Here is a 14589-nt window from a genome sequence, read left to right on the forward strand (position 1 = left end):
CCAGTAGCTGTTGGTACAGACAACTGCATGGTGCCCATTAACAAGGGGGATTCCAGCTTATCTGACACGATCAAGTCTCTAGAACATCTACATTCTTGCAGCAGGTGTAAATGAGCCAAATGTGTAAATACCGAGGGAATGGTCTACTTCAGTGGTCCTATCTGGAAAATGGGGCAGGTCAAAAGGCATTGGTAGTTGAGACACAGGTCTGTTAGATGACTCCGTTACTGAGGATGTGGATAGCCTCTGTTCTTGCAGATGTCTGGCTACTCACATACCAGCACCAAGGAGTCTGAAGATGGCAAAGGCTTCCATTAAATAATGTGTTTGGAGTCTCTGCTAAGTCTGTCATGCTTCAACAGTATTCGGGTTGGTTTCAGTACTGAGATATAAATGGTACCCATGGTGTTTTGAGGAACTTCAAAGAGCTCCTGGTACAGAAGCAGCTTGGAGCCTCCACAGAACTCTCTGTGGGACTTAAGGTGACCAGGCTCTTTATTTTTTTTTTTTTTTTGGATGAAGGCTCTCTACTACAACTAGAAATTTTCTTAGGAGGCTTGTTAATACCATGTATACTTTTCTCTGATGAGGATCTCTGGAGACCAAGAAGCAGAGGTCAAACAGGAAACAAAGAATGCTTGGAGACTGATGGTGGGGGAAGGGCCTGAGCTGAGGTTGGTCACAGAGCCTGCTGCATCATCAGAAGTCTAAACTTGATTTCTCTGTTCTTTCTCTATATAGTTTTTAAAAAGGCACAGATCGTGGGGTAACACCCCAGTTTGCTGGGTATTAACCGTTCATGTAGACAAGCCAGAGTATGTGTTAAAGAACTTCCTAGCAGTCTAAATTATATGAATGGTTCAAAACACAAGGAAAGAAGAACTACATAGGTGATATGATGAGGTAAAATAGGAATAGGGAAATCCAGGGTGACTTGCTTGGGCAGAACCTTATATTTGGGATAAAACATCTAAACACCACTGGCACTATCCTAACTCCAATGAAGTCAATGGAAAAACTCACATTGATTTCAGTGGGGCCAGGTTTTCATCCTATGAGTTCGGAGGCACCTGAAAAGCATAACTGTTTGTATCTTACACATTCAAACAGTAGTGCTAAAGTATTAAGCATTAGTCTACCTACATTCTCTGTTCCTTTACTACCTCTAGAATATTAATAGTATTAGTAGATCTGCAGAAATGCATGGCTGATCTTCCTTTCACAATGTTTCACTTAGATAAGTGGGTGGCTGCATCCACAGCCTGGTCTCTTATCTAAGGGAATTCCTGAATTCTATCTCAAACATCTCATCCCCAAAATCTCATAATTTACAAGTGTAGGCTAAACTGCATTAGTTAGGTTTTAAAAAGTAATGAGTTATTGCTTGGATAAAATCAAACCCCTTCAAAGGTTTCTAAGAATGTGACATTGAGGGACAAATCCAAGGGATTAATTAGTCTATTCACACTGTCAGAATAGATTACAATATTCACTCCTGGTATGATCAGATGAGTACTCCAGTACCAGATCCCACCAGGCCATTTGTCTAGGGCTGAGGCATGCTTGAGTAACTTCACCATCTCTGAAATATGTAGAGCTGCCACATAAAGCTCTATTGAAACCTGTACTTACTTCTCACCTCTCTTTCAACACAAGAGCCCAGTCAGATACTTGTTTTGAGAGCAGTTCTTTCGTATTAAAATATTCTACTCTCCACCAGAAAGCCAAGTCTCCCAAGAGTGAAATTCCACAAAAACAGTTCTGAGTTAAAAAAAGAATGTTACATTAACTCTGAAGGGATCCGTCTTCTTTAGGATCCACACTTGGTATTTCAAATGGCAGAATGAAATCAAAATGTTTGGGGACACAACTACTAATGTATGCTTGCACCAAACATTCACTGCTTTCTAGATGGCTCCAAGAGTTGCAGTACCCAGGTGCAAGTCTCAATTGTGAAACTAGAAGGTAGTATACTCAACACTCCACCAAAAGATTAATATCAAGAATATGTTTCAGATGAATACCAGAGAAAACACAATATCTGTGGAACAGTCTTCCCAGTGTTGTAGGTAGGACAAAACATGAGAAAATTTAATGAACAATTCTGGACTGGTAATAGAAGGGAATAGATGACCTTTTTAATCTGTAATTTGTTATTCCATGTTATTTACTGAAGATTAATACTTTCCTCCTGCTCTCACACACACATCCACCAAAACTAAATCTAAAACTGAGTGAACATGCTAATATCTTTAGAAAAATGTTGTCAACCATTCCATTTTGTATTGTGTTAGAGGGTCACTACCTCATGGATATGTAGAAAGTTGAGTACTGTAAAGTTCCTATACTAGAAATACCACAATTATGATCAATATTATTTTACTATGGGAACTATTCCTTCAAAATTCTAAAGAATAATGCCATCCACACCAATATACCTTCCCAGATCTTGTATTATGTTTCATTGTTAGCTGCATGACCTCATTAGTCATTAATTTCTGTTTTCATGACCTTCATGAATGAATCCAGATGGGCAGTGGTCAATATAGGGATAGTAATCTAATGTGAGGGCACAAGAATCCAGATACCTAATGACTGTAGAACCATTCTTATAGTGTATGCTAAAATGTGCAGACAGTAAATTTATCTGGTTAATTAGAAAAAGTATATAACTGAAATAAATAGATGTTCTTGCACTTGTCATTGAGAAGCACTTTGCATTTATTTGGCACATATAACGGTAGTAGCAGCAGCAGCTTGCCCTTGGTGCTGATTTCTGACTACTCTAAAATGTCTCCTCTGAGCTAGAATACACTGGCTGTTGCTGATCATGCTGTGAGACACCTGCACTGGCTACTAGGCTTGTCATGACGCACAAAACCCTACCATCTTCAGCTTGACATTGTGCAAGTTATAATTATTCATCCAAATGAATATGTCAAAGCAGCAGCAGCAGACCTCTCATCAGAGAGAAAGAAAAATACATCAAAACATTATCAACCCAGCAGGAAGACAGGGACCATAAGGAAAATTACCCATTTTTAATATGGATGCCATAAAGCCATGTCTATTATTATTCAAAAAAGGAAAATAAAGATCTTCCAAGTTTCAAGTCCATAAGCACTAAAACAGAACTTGAAACAGGCAAAAGCAGGCAGGAAAAAAAAATTACCTGAAATCTATTTATATTCCCTTTAACAGGAGTTTGTATTTGTATTATAACAGTGACATTTCCACTGCTTCAGTTAAGGGTCTTATCAGTGTTTCCATTAAAGGTGACCTACACATGTTAAAATTAAAAACCTATCAGGATTAGAACTGCATCTTGAATACCCAAAATATCGAACAGGGAAAGAGTCACATTCTGAATGTCTTCCTTTTTAGTCTTCTTAGGTACCAAAATATTCAATCATACCAGGAATTGCTGGATACTGCTCCAGGCAATATCCCAACAAGTCCTATGCTAAATTAACAACTTTCTGGAGCCTGAATTAGGCCTACAAGGGTTAATTCCATACATCCTGAAAAAAATGTGTGATTTTCTGTTTTTCTGAGAAGTGTTATATCCTGTTTCCAACCCCCAAACACATTTTTGCAAAAAATTGCCACTCTGATCGATATAAGCAGACTCCATTCTCCAGCAGGGCTCTACGATTGATGCGACTGTACCAGCATACTGCACAGTGTGTTGGGAGCTTCATTCAGAATTAGAGCAGACTATCTGCAGTTGGAATGAATTGTCACTGGTTGCAAAGACACAAAAAGGATAAGTCTCTAGATAATTACATTGTGAATAGTCTCTCTTATCCCAGTTGTTTGGAATATTCACTACCTAATTCTAATCTCAATAAATTTTTCCTCTTTAAGATTTTTGTAGGTCACATTGACAATGCCAGACTTTCACCTGCTTGCAACATGAATGGAAAAATTATCAATTTTAACTTGTCAAACAAGGTTGATTCTTGGGAGGTTTGTTTAAAACCACTTAAAAAAAAAGTTACTCCAGATGGTAGTTCTTAAGGTTATCAGTAGCAAACTATCAGAGCTGAAATTTAATGAGGATATCTGTGATGCTTTTAACTTAAGTCAGCTTGTATTTTTCAGTCTGTCAATCAAAAAAAAATCAACTCAAATATTTTCAAAAGTTAAACAAACATGAATTTACACAGCCTATAAGTGGCTTAAAAAAGGTATTGAAAGTGATATATGCATACACAATATAAAAGTCAGTATTTATAACAAGAGCAACAAAGCCACTAGAATTTACAGAATAAACAATACGCATGTAAGTTGTTCCAAAACATGTATGGAATCAACCAAAGCTCTGAAAGTGAAAATGAAACTCTGAAATGTCAAAATATATTGATTATTTCCTATATATAATCTTGCCCAGATCTGCAGTTGTTCCTTCATCAAATTTCCAATGCAATAAGTGTGTCATCCTGAAAGTGACAAGACTCAGAGTTTTGCCACTCAGAAGTTATGCAGCCATCTCGAACTGATACAATCTTTATGCCACACCACAAGAAATTAATGTTTTACATACACTTGCACCCTTTTTATTAATAGCTGGAAACCCTAACAATCTGACAAGGACAAGATTTTTTAAATATGTAATATTTACAAAAAACAATGTTTAGTTTTATTTAATTCAGGAACAAACAAATATTTTCTACGGTGTGTTTCAGTTAATTTGTCTGTAAATCCGTTACCAAAAACACTGAAGGGAGAGATGCAAGAAATAATGCATGAGAGACATCAAGCCTTCCACAAAAAAGGAAAGCAATGGCATTTGGTTCTGAATTAGAACAAATCATTAAACTTACGATACTGTATAACACTCAAGTGCTCTTATTAAGCTACACACATTATAAAGGATTGCTGTTTGTTGTTATTCAGTGTTTTAGAAAATATTCATCAAGGTTTAGAGGGAGCTTTTTCCCTTGTTATCAGTAATTACTCTCTCATGTATATATTTCCCAGTATCATTCATAAATATTTGGAGTCTCAGCAGTCCAGTGTGTAAGAGATGGGGTAGGGACTTAGCGCTGATACAGTAGTTCTAAAAGGTTGAGGAAACATTTTAAAAATTGAAAAAATGATGAAAGCAAATTAATTTAAAACTGTAAATGTTGGAGAATTAAATATGAATACACTAAATATAGCATTTTCCCAAGCTTGTGTGAAGGAAAAAATACCAAAGAAAACAAATGGGAAGAGGTTTCAAAACAGTCAGATCTGGTTTTCTTTTTAAATATACCATTACCACACACCTGTCATATCTGAAACACAGTGTAAATATATCTTCAAGCTAGTAAATAAATATAATCTTAGTTATTAGAAAAGGACACAGTATGGATTTTACCTGTGGAATCCAAGAGATAGCAAATTCAACAGGGAAGTCTACACAGCAATCTGGTGGTTCTGCAGGATACTGTGGAAAAAAAATACTTTAATCATTTTTTGCTCTTTTATGTGATTTGCCAGTCAAGCTGATGCATTGTTGGGGAAAACTTGATATCAGATGAGAGAATTTGATAATGAAATTTGAGAGCCTCAAATACCTTGAATACCAATGAAAATATGTAAACTATTTCCCCAGACAGTAATAAAATGTTAGCAGTTATCATTTAAACAAGAAACCTTCATTTACAGAAAATTTCAGTATAGCAGATTTTATTGAAGACAAAGAGCTATCAGTCTGTAAAGTGTACAATGTTTTCAAACATACTTTTTTTTTTTAAAAAGACAAATGGGGAGAATTCAAGACGGAGGAAGGATGTTTCTTCCCGTCTTTTCTTCATCCTGTTTAAAAAAAGGTTAATACTTTTCATATTAATATAGGCCCAATGAATGGAAGAACCTACATTTGCATTCTTAAGTTATTTTTCCAGGTTTAGAAATGTTTAATAACTCTTCCCAAGCCTAGGATTCAACTTCCAATTTGCTGTGATACCCACCAATATATGAAAAGCAATATTGTCAAATATTCAAAACCATCCAGTGGTGAAACTAAATTGCAACTGTGTATTGCTTCTTCAAAAACTGATAAACTTGGGCATCTGATTAACATATTCTGTTGTTTTTTTAAACAATCTAACATTAAAAGAAAGAATGCCAAGGGAAGGAAAAAATAGCCAGAACAAAAATCAACAGGCTATATACAAATATGAAAGCTGATTCAATTTCAAAGTTTAATTCTTTACTTAATCATTCTTTACACTAGTCCAATCTATTGCTTTTTGTAAGCATTACACTATGAAATCTGTGAAAGAGAAACTAGGCACCTCCATTTTCTACACAAATACAAGGAAAAAAATAATTAATTTCATAGAAATACACCCATTTCAAAGGCACCCACTATCAAAAACATCATGACCTTTGTGACCTAAAAAGTTACATGGCTCAATCCAATACATCTTATCCAGTTCCAACTACTAATTCTTCAGAGACTATACACATATATTACATATACAAAAAATATATATATCCCCATCATGATAAGCAAGTGTGTAGTGGGGCTTTTTCTTGAGAGGACAATACTGTGGCCCCTACTGCATCCAATGCAGCAATGACCCCAATCAGCATGTTTCTCCTCCTCCACCTTACCCCTACCCAAGTCCCATTATATGCTACAGGAGGAACAGGCAGTATTGGAAACTACTAGAGGTATGAGGATAGCTCCTCAGCACTTTAGGAGAAAGGACAATGATTAGTTGAAAAGGAAACAGAAGGTATGGATGAGGGAGGAACAGGGACGGCTCCAGGCACCAGCACGCCAAGCGCGTGCCTGGGGCAGCAAGCCACGGGGGGTGCTCTGCCGGTCGCCGCGAGGGCGGCAGGCAGGCTGCCTTCAGCGGCATGCCTGCGGAGGGTCCGCTGGTCCCGCGGCTTCGGCGGACCTCCCGCAGGCGTGCCGCCGAATCCGCGTGACCGGGGACCTCCTGCAGGCAAGCCGCCGAAGGTAGCCTGCCTGCCGTGCTTGGGGCAGCAAAATACCTAGAGCCGCCCCTGGGGAGGAATAGGAGCAGAGACCAAAAGAAGAGAAGGACAATGTTTTCCTCATTAATTAAATGGTGTATTAATTTTATAAGACTTTTCTTTAAAAAGTGAGACCCTAATTACCTGGTTAAAAAGTAGTTCAGCCTTATAAAGATGATATAAGTTTCCTCCCATCTTCCCCATAAATTCATCACTAGTCCTGGTGACTTACTGAAATTTTGATCATCAGTTTGTTAGAACCCCTTTTCTGACATCTGAAATTTAACAGAAAACCTCATCGTTATTATCTGCAAATTTTAGATCTGCTCCAGGTAGCTTCCTATTATCCTCTATGGTAAAGAATAGTGCATAGAAATTTTGTTTCTCTGCAATATCCATATCCTCTTTGATCATTCTCCTGACACCCTTTTAGTCTATTGGACTACTGACTGATGCATGCTATATTTTTTATTAAAAAAATAAACAAGTATATATCCATTTGCTGTTTAAATTTCCACTTAGCTCTTCTAACTGTTAAACTAAGTCAGACAAGGTAAGTTCCTTGCTGGATTTCCACTTTTTAAAGGAAACTTATCGCTTGAATAAGCTTTTGCCTTTTTCCATTTTAATCACACTAGTTTCAGTCACAGTCATGACTTGCAGACAAGTTAAAAAATGAACACAGGGAACTGAAACAACTGGGCAAGAAACATTTACAGAGTTCTTTCACCTGCAGAAGCAATATATTTTGCCATTTAACCTAGCAATTTGGCATTACATTTTTTCATTAAATATTTCATTGCATGCATAGAAGTATACTTGCTGTCCTACAAGTGTAAGAAATTTGATCACAATGCCTGAAATTATGAACAAGTTTTCCATGCTAAGGACCGGCATCAATCTTGGGAGCACAAGTTAAAATCCCAGCAGTGCTAGTCAACTGATCCCTTCATCTTTTATAGGTAGGTAAAATGAACTCTATGCATTTTTCGGGGGTCTTTCAGATGCAATGGTGAAAACTGGGTTCCTACTTGCTTTATGCGAACTAAAAAAATTCCTATGGCACTTTTTGCCCTAAATATCTTGGCCAAACTTTTCTCACCTCACAATATCGTGCTCTATTTTGTGCACCAGCTAATTAACAGCCTCTACCTTATACACTTCTACTAAACAGAACCATTTTTCCACTGTACATCATTTAGGAAAGCATGTTGGTATCTTTCAATATGAGGCTCTATATAAAAGTAAATTATAAGGATCCAGAGGCCACAGACCTTGTCAAAACGATAAAGAACACAAATTCAGTCACACTTTATGTTAAAGTTACATTTATAAATAGTAAATACAGGTTAGAGATCACCACACTGTAGGGCTGTCAATAGCAGTTAACTCAAGCAATTAACTCAAAACAAACTAACTGTGATTAATTGCAGTGTTAATAATAGAATACCAATTTAAAATTATTATAAATATTTTTGGAAATTTTTCTACATTTTCAAATCTATTGATTTCAATTACAACAGAATGCAGTGTACAGTGCTCACTTTATATTATTTTTATTGCAAATGTTTGCACTGTAATAAAGATAAAAGAAATAGTATTTTTCAATTCACCTCATACAAGTACTGTAGTGTAATCTCTATCGTGAAAGTGCAATTTACAAATGTAGATTGGTTTTTGTGACATACCTGCACTCAAAAATAAAACAAATGTAAAACTTTAGTGCCTACAAGCCCACTCCATCCTACTTCTTTTCAGCCAATTGCAAAGACAAACAAGTTTGTTTACATTTATGGGGTCCTACCTGTAGTTCCCTACCCTATAATGCAGCGGTCCCCAACCTTTTTGGCACCAGGGACTGGTTTCGTAGAAAAAAAAATTTCCGCGGACCTGTGGGATGGTTTTGGGACGATTCAAGCGCATTACATTTATTTTTGTACTTTTATTTCTATTATTATTGTAATATATAATGAAATAATTATACAACTGACCATAATGCAGAATTAGTGGGAGCCCTGCCCCCTATCTGACCCCCACCCACTTCCTGCCCCCCCCGACTGCCCGCCCCCCTCAGAATCCCCGACCCATCCTGCTCCTTGTCCCCTCACCATCCCCCAGAGACCCCCACCACCCTGGGACCCCACCCCTGCTCCCTGTCCCCTGACTGCCCCAACCCCGCTGAGTCCTGACAGACCCCCCCCCCGGAACACCCACAATCCAACCCCCACCATTCCCTGCCCCCCGACCGCCCCCCCAACCTCCGCCCCCTCTCTGTGCCCTGACTGTCCCCAGGACTCCCTGCCCCTTAGCCAACCCCCCTGGCCCCAGCCTCTTACCCCCGGCTCCCTCCTCACCCGGAGCCTCAGCGCCTCGCCCGACAGCTGCAGCGTGCCTCCGGCGGGGCCTGAGCTCCGTCCCGCTCAGAGCCGCGTGGTGAGGGGGCAGGGCTGGGAGCTCCACGCCGAGCGGAGGCAGCTGAGCTCAGCCCGGAGCTCGGAGCCCCGCCCCCTCACCACGCGGCTCTGAGGGGGCGGGGCTCAGGAGCCCCGCCGGAGACACGCCACTTGATGTGCTAGGGGTTGGTTCACGGCCCGGTTCCTAACAGGCCGCGGACCGGTACCGGTCCGCGGCCCGGGGGTTGGGGACCCCTGCTATAATGCACTTGAACAATAAAGAGATTGCACTACAATACTTGTATAAGGTGAATTGAAAAATATTATTTCTTTTGTTTATCTTTATTAAAATGCAAATATTTTTTATAAAAATATAAAGTGTTCACTGTACACTTTGTATTCTGTGTAGTAATTGAAATCAATAGATTTGAAAATGTAGAAAATATCCAAAAATATTTAAGTAACTGGTATTCTATTATTAACAGTGCCATTAAAACTGTGATTAATTGCAATTTATTTTAATCTCATGATTAATTTTTAATCGTTTGACAGCCCAGCACCTTGTATTTCAAGTCAAATTAAATTACCAATTTAGAAAAACTTTAATTGAATATTTGAGTATTTGCCTAACAATTTATACGTAAAAAATATATCTGGAGCCACAAACAACCTACCACATAAACTACTGCCGGAAGAATCTTCATTTTTATCCACAAGTGCCTACTGTAAGGATAGAATTTTTGCATATCACCTCAAAACTTCACAAGTAGCTGATCTACTTCCTGTTATCCAGACATCAGCCCATCACAGGATAGAAAATAAATACTGACAGAAATCAAACCAATTTTTAAAATGTTTTATTCATGACTAAGGTGTGTTTTGAACTCAGAAAAGCACCTTCTCCTCTGAAATACAAATTAAGTATGCAAATAAGTAAGTTTTGAGTAAGATAAACTAAAGCAAGTATTTTCAGAAGAAAAAGACTAGTCTGATTTCATTTTGTAGAATACAATCTAGAACCTCAAAAATGTACCCAAACTGTCTAAAAGCTAAATGAGAGACATAAGCCCTATCATTTCAACAGAAACAGATCAAGTTCCATAACACAAGATTTAGTATTTAGCTCTGCATTACTGAATATTTCTAATTTTGCTTCAGTTAAGTGATCTTCAACGTGTGCCAGAGGCGTGCAACGTAAAAAAAGATAGAGATAAGAGGTGGGGAAAGGGATATAGCATACACCAGGGTTTGGGCAAACGGCGGGCCGCATCTGGCCCGCCAGCCGTTTTAATCTGGCCCTTGAACTCCTGCTGGGGAGCAGGGTCTGGGGCTTGCCCCACTCTGGCGCTCCAGCTGGGGAGCAGGGTCCAGGGCTGCTCCACGCAGCTCCCGGAAGCGGTGGCATGGCCCCCTTCCAGCTCCTATGTGTACGGGAAGCCAGAGGGCTTCGCTCTGCATGCTGCCTCCACCCACGCATCTCCCATTGGCCAGGAACCATGACCAACAGGAGCTGCAGGGGCGGTGCCTGCATACGGGACAGCACACAGAGCTGCCTAGCCATGCCTCCACGTAAGAGCTGGAGAAGGCACATGCCGCTGCTTCCAGGAGTCGCTTGAGATAAGCACCACCTGGAACCTGCACCCCTGAGCCTCCCCCCGCGCCCCAACACCCTGATATGCCTCCCACCCTCCAAAGCCCTCGATCCCAGCCCAGAGCACCCCTCCATGCTTCAAACCCCTGGCCCAGCCCTGATCTCCCTCCCACCCTCCAAACCCGTTGGTCCCAGTGCAGAGCACCCTCCTGCACCCCCAGCCCCTCAGCCCCAGCCCCACCTCAGAGCCCACATCCCCAGTCAGAGCATGCACCCCTTCCTGCACCCCAACCCCCTGCCTCAGCCCTGATCCCACTTCCACCCTCCTACACCCCAAACTCCTCATCCCCAGCACCACCCCAGAGCCCGCACCCCCTGCTGGAGCCCTCATTCCCCTACCCAGCAACCCACCACCCCACCCCAGCCTAAGACCCCTCTCCTGCACCCTTAGCTCCACATTTCTGGCTCCACCTCAGATCCCGCCCCCCCAACCAGAGCCCTCACCCCCTCCCACACCCCAACCCCAATTTTGTGAGTGTTCATGGTCCACCATACAATTTCTATTACTAGATGTGGCCCTCAGGCCAACAAGTTTGCTCACTCCTGGCATACACCAAATATTTGTTACAAGTTTTGGTGCACAGTTCTTTGTTTTTGACTGAACTACACTCTTTCTTCCAAATAGCAACTTCAGGTTCAATTCTAGTGTCTTTATACACTACCTTCACAACATTCCACCTCTTTCAACATAAATGACTAGCTAGTTCATAGGATAAATACTTAAGTAAATATATGACTTAATCAGCTAGTTTATTGTAGATGTTAACTAAACAAATTCCTCAAGGCAAGGATATAGTAATTTAGAAATCATCAGTTTAATGAGATATTCTGAGTCCTGCATTCTGAGGACTCTTCCAAACTGTAAAACAAATGGATAAGAAAATATTTAGGGATTTCTTCTAAGGCACTTGGTGATCTTATGAAAAAACATTTAACACAACACAGTACTTCAATCATCTACAATAGAACTTGTCCCCTGAAAATTTTACTCTTCTAATCTTAAAGTGAACATCCAATCCAAGAATAATAGACACAAAATTGTATAATTTTAGTGGTCTTGAAGACTATTAAAAAGCAATCCAACTCACTCTTGTGTGACTTATATGCCAATCAAAACAAAAAAAACCCCCAAGTACTGAATATTATTGTAAATATGTACTCCGGGTCTTCTGAAATTTCTTTTCTCCTGCCTGTTTAAAATCTATTATTTAGATATCAACTTACAATTGATGAAGGAGAACAGTTCTCTAAATACCCTGGTCTATATCTGTTACTGACCCTCCCGAGCCCAAACATCCCCAGACAAGAAACCAACACATACTGACAACTACTTTCAGCCTTTAAAGCTGAATTAACCTGGGCCCTCAAACTCTTAATAAATCATTCTTCTTACCAGCAAAAGTCTGGTTTCATTTGCATGCTGCCTTTCTCCTTTCGCTCTACAGAAAGGAAAATAAATTGTTTCCTAATTTCCCTGCCTATCCCCCACCATTCCTCAAAACCAATTCTCTTTCTTTTGAGAACATCGGCAGTACCTGAAAAAATATAGGGCCTGGTCTAGAAAATTAGGTCAGTTTGACTAGGTCCGTCAGGGGTGTGAAAAATCCACCTCACTGACCGGAGTAGGTAAGGCGACCTAAGTCCTCTTGCACACAGCGCTACACTGACAAAAGAATTCTTCCATCAACCTAGCTACTCTTGGGGAGGTGGATTACCTACACTGACAGGAGAACCCCTCCTGTAAGCATAGGTAGTTTCTACACTTCTGCTGTGGTAGCATTTTATGTGTAGACAAGCCTAAAGAATGTTGACAATGTGGTCAATGCTAGAACTTCATAGAATCATAGAATATCGGGGTTGGAAGGGACCTCAGGAGGTTATCTAGTCCAACCCCCTGCTCAAGGCAGGACCAATCCCCAGACAGACTTTTGCCTCAGACCCCCTCAAGGATTGAACTCACAACCCTGGGTTTACCAGGCCAATGCTCAAACCACTGAGCTATCCCTCCCCCCAATCTTTATCATACTTACCAACATAAGCAGCAAAAGAAATCAGTAGCGGGAAATGGAGTATAAAGAGTGAGACTGCTACTTCAATTAAAGTTTGTGCAGATGAAGCATATCATGTGGAACAAATAGCAAGGAATCCAAGGGAAAAAAAGGCAATGACCAGACAAGTATTGGAAGATTTTCATCTTACACTTCATACAACTTCTTCTTCAACATAGTAAGTTAATTCAGCTTTTTACATAACCAATATTTGATGGGGGTGTGCACAAAAGGAGTACACAAACCCATTTCTCTATATGGCCTCTGAAGACAAGATTGGACATCTAAACACTCTGATAGATCATACGAGAGAACGGGCAGTATGTGCTCAGGGAACAAATACAAAGGTAAAAAGCTTTTAATCCAACTACTCATGTTATCAATAGAAATAACATAGCAGAAATTAAGCAGAAGATATTTCTCAAATAAGATGATATGAAAGACTATCACAAAGCTTTCCTTAAAACTTAATGAGCATTCTTTTTCAATGTGTTTAATATGTGTACTAGTGAAAAATCAAAATTCCTGTGTCACCAACCATGTTTTATATATTAATTTTCTTTTGTGGCAAGTTTAAATGTCAGACACATTTTTAAAAAGGACAAACACAATTGATCATTCACCACTATAATCTTCTGAAAAAGAGTTGATTGATGACTATGAATTACAATCTGGTGTGATAGCACTATGTTCTCAGTTGTTAGCATATGAAACTACTGAAATACTAAAACTTCCTTTTCCTACTAGAAGTCTCAGAGATTTTTAAACTACTATACTAAAAAGAGTATACAAAAGTAATCAGATACTCAGTAGTGCATTAACATGATGGCCTTGATCCTCAAAGTAATCATACAAGTACAGTTATAGGGTAGACCTGAGGACACATGGGCTAAAATGTGGTCTTCAGTATCCAAATGCGATACCTAGATAATACCAAATACCAAAGGGAGTGTGTGTACCTAATCTGCTCAACAGGAGCAACTGGGTAGATACTTAGCTATGCTCATTGATGCAGGATTGGATTCCCATGCATTCTCTGTTCTGATCATCAGATCCTCACCCTTGCTCCAGCCCTTTTACACCAGATAAAGGGACAGAGCAACATAAAAGCTATAAAATCCCCAGAATTCCCCAGGGCTGAGACTGCAGAGAACAGCCTGTAGCTGTCTTCCTAAGACCCCCTCACAAACCTTGGTGTAGGGTGCATACCAGGGGCAGAGAGGTGCATGTTGGGGGATGGGCCGAGATTCTGAGCAGCACTGCTGTCCAAAGGAAGCTGGGGAAAGACTGCTACAACTTAGATGGCCTCTTAGACAGCTGTAAAAGCAGATTATTTTTAAAACGGGATAGTTGTTAGAAATTGGCCTGTCAATCACAGAAGTACTGTTTACAGCAGTGGTAGGCAATTTTTTTGGCCCGAGGGCCACATCTGGGTATGGAAATTGTATGGCAGGCCATGAATGCTCAAAAAATTGGGGGTTGGAGTGCGAGGGGGGGTATGGGCTCTGGGCTGGGG

The 14589-nt window shown here is 40.1% G+C and overlaps 1 protein-coding gene across 1 annotated transcript in view; it reads right to left on the reverse strand.

Moving 5' to 3' along the window:
* Positions 1 to 14589, reverse strand: part of FANCL (FA complementation group L) — a 73175-nt gene that overhangs the window by 27450 nt on the left and 31136 nt on the right. Inside the window, exon 7 of the mRNA XM_045009466.1 lies at positions 5366 to 5434. Within this exon, the coding sequence (XP_044865401.1) occupies positions 5366 to 5434 (69 nt within the window). The remainder of the gene's footprint in view (positions 1 to 5365; positions 5435 to 14589) is intronic.

The sequence above is a fragment of the Mauremys mutica genome, chromosome 3 (assembly GCF_020497125.1).
Source record: "Mauremys mutica isolate MM-2020 ecotype Southern chromosome 3, ASM2049712v1, whole genome shotgun sequence".
Classification (NCBI taxonomy): Eukaryota; Metazoa; Chordata; order Testudines; family Geoemydidae; genus Mauremys; species Mauremys mutica.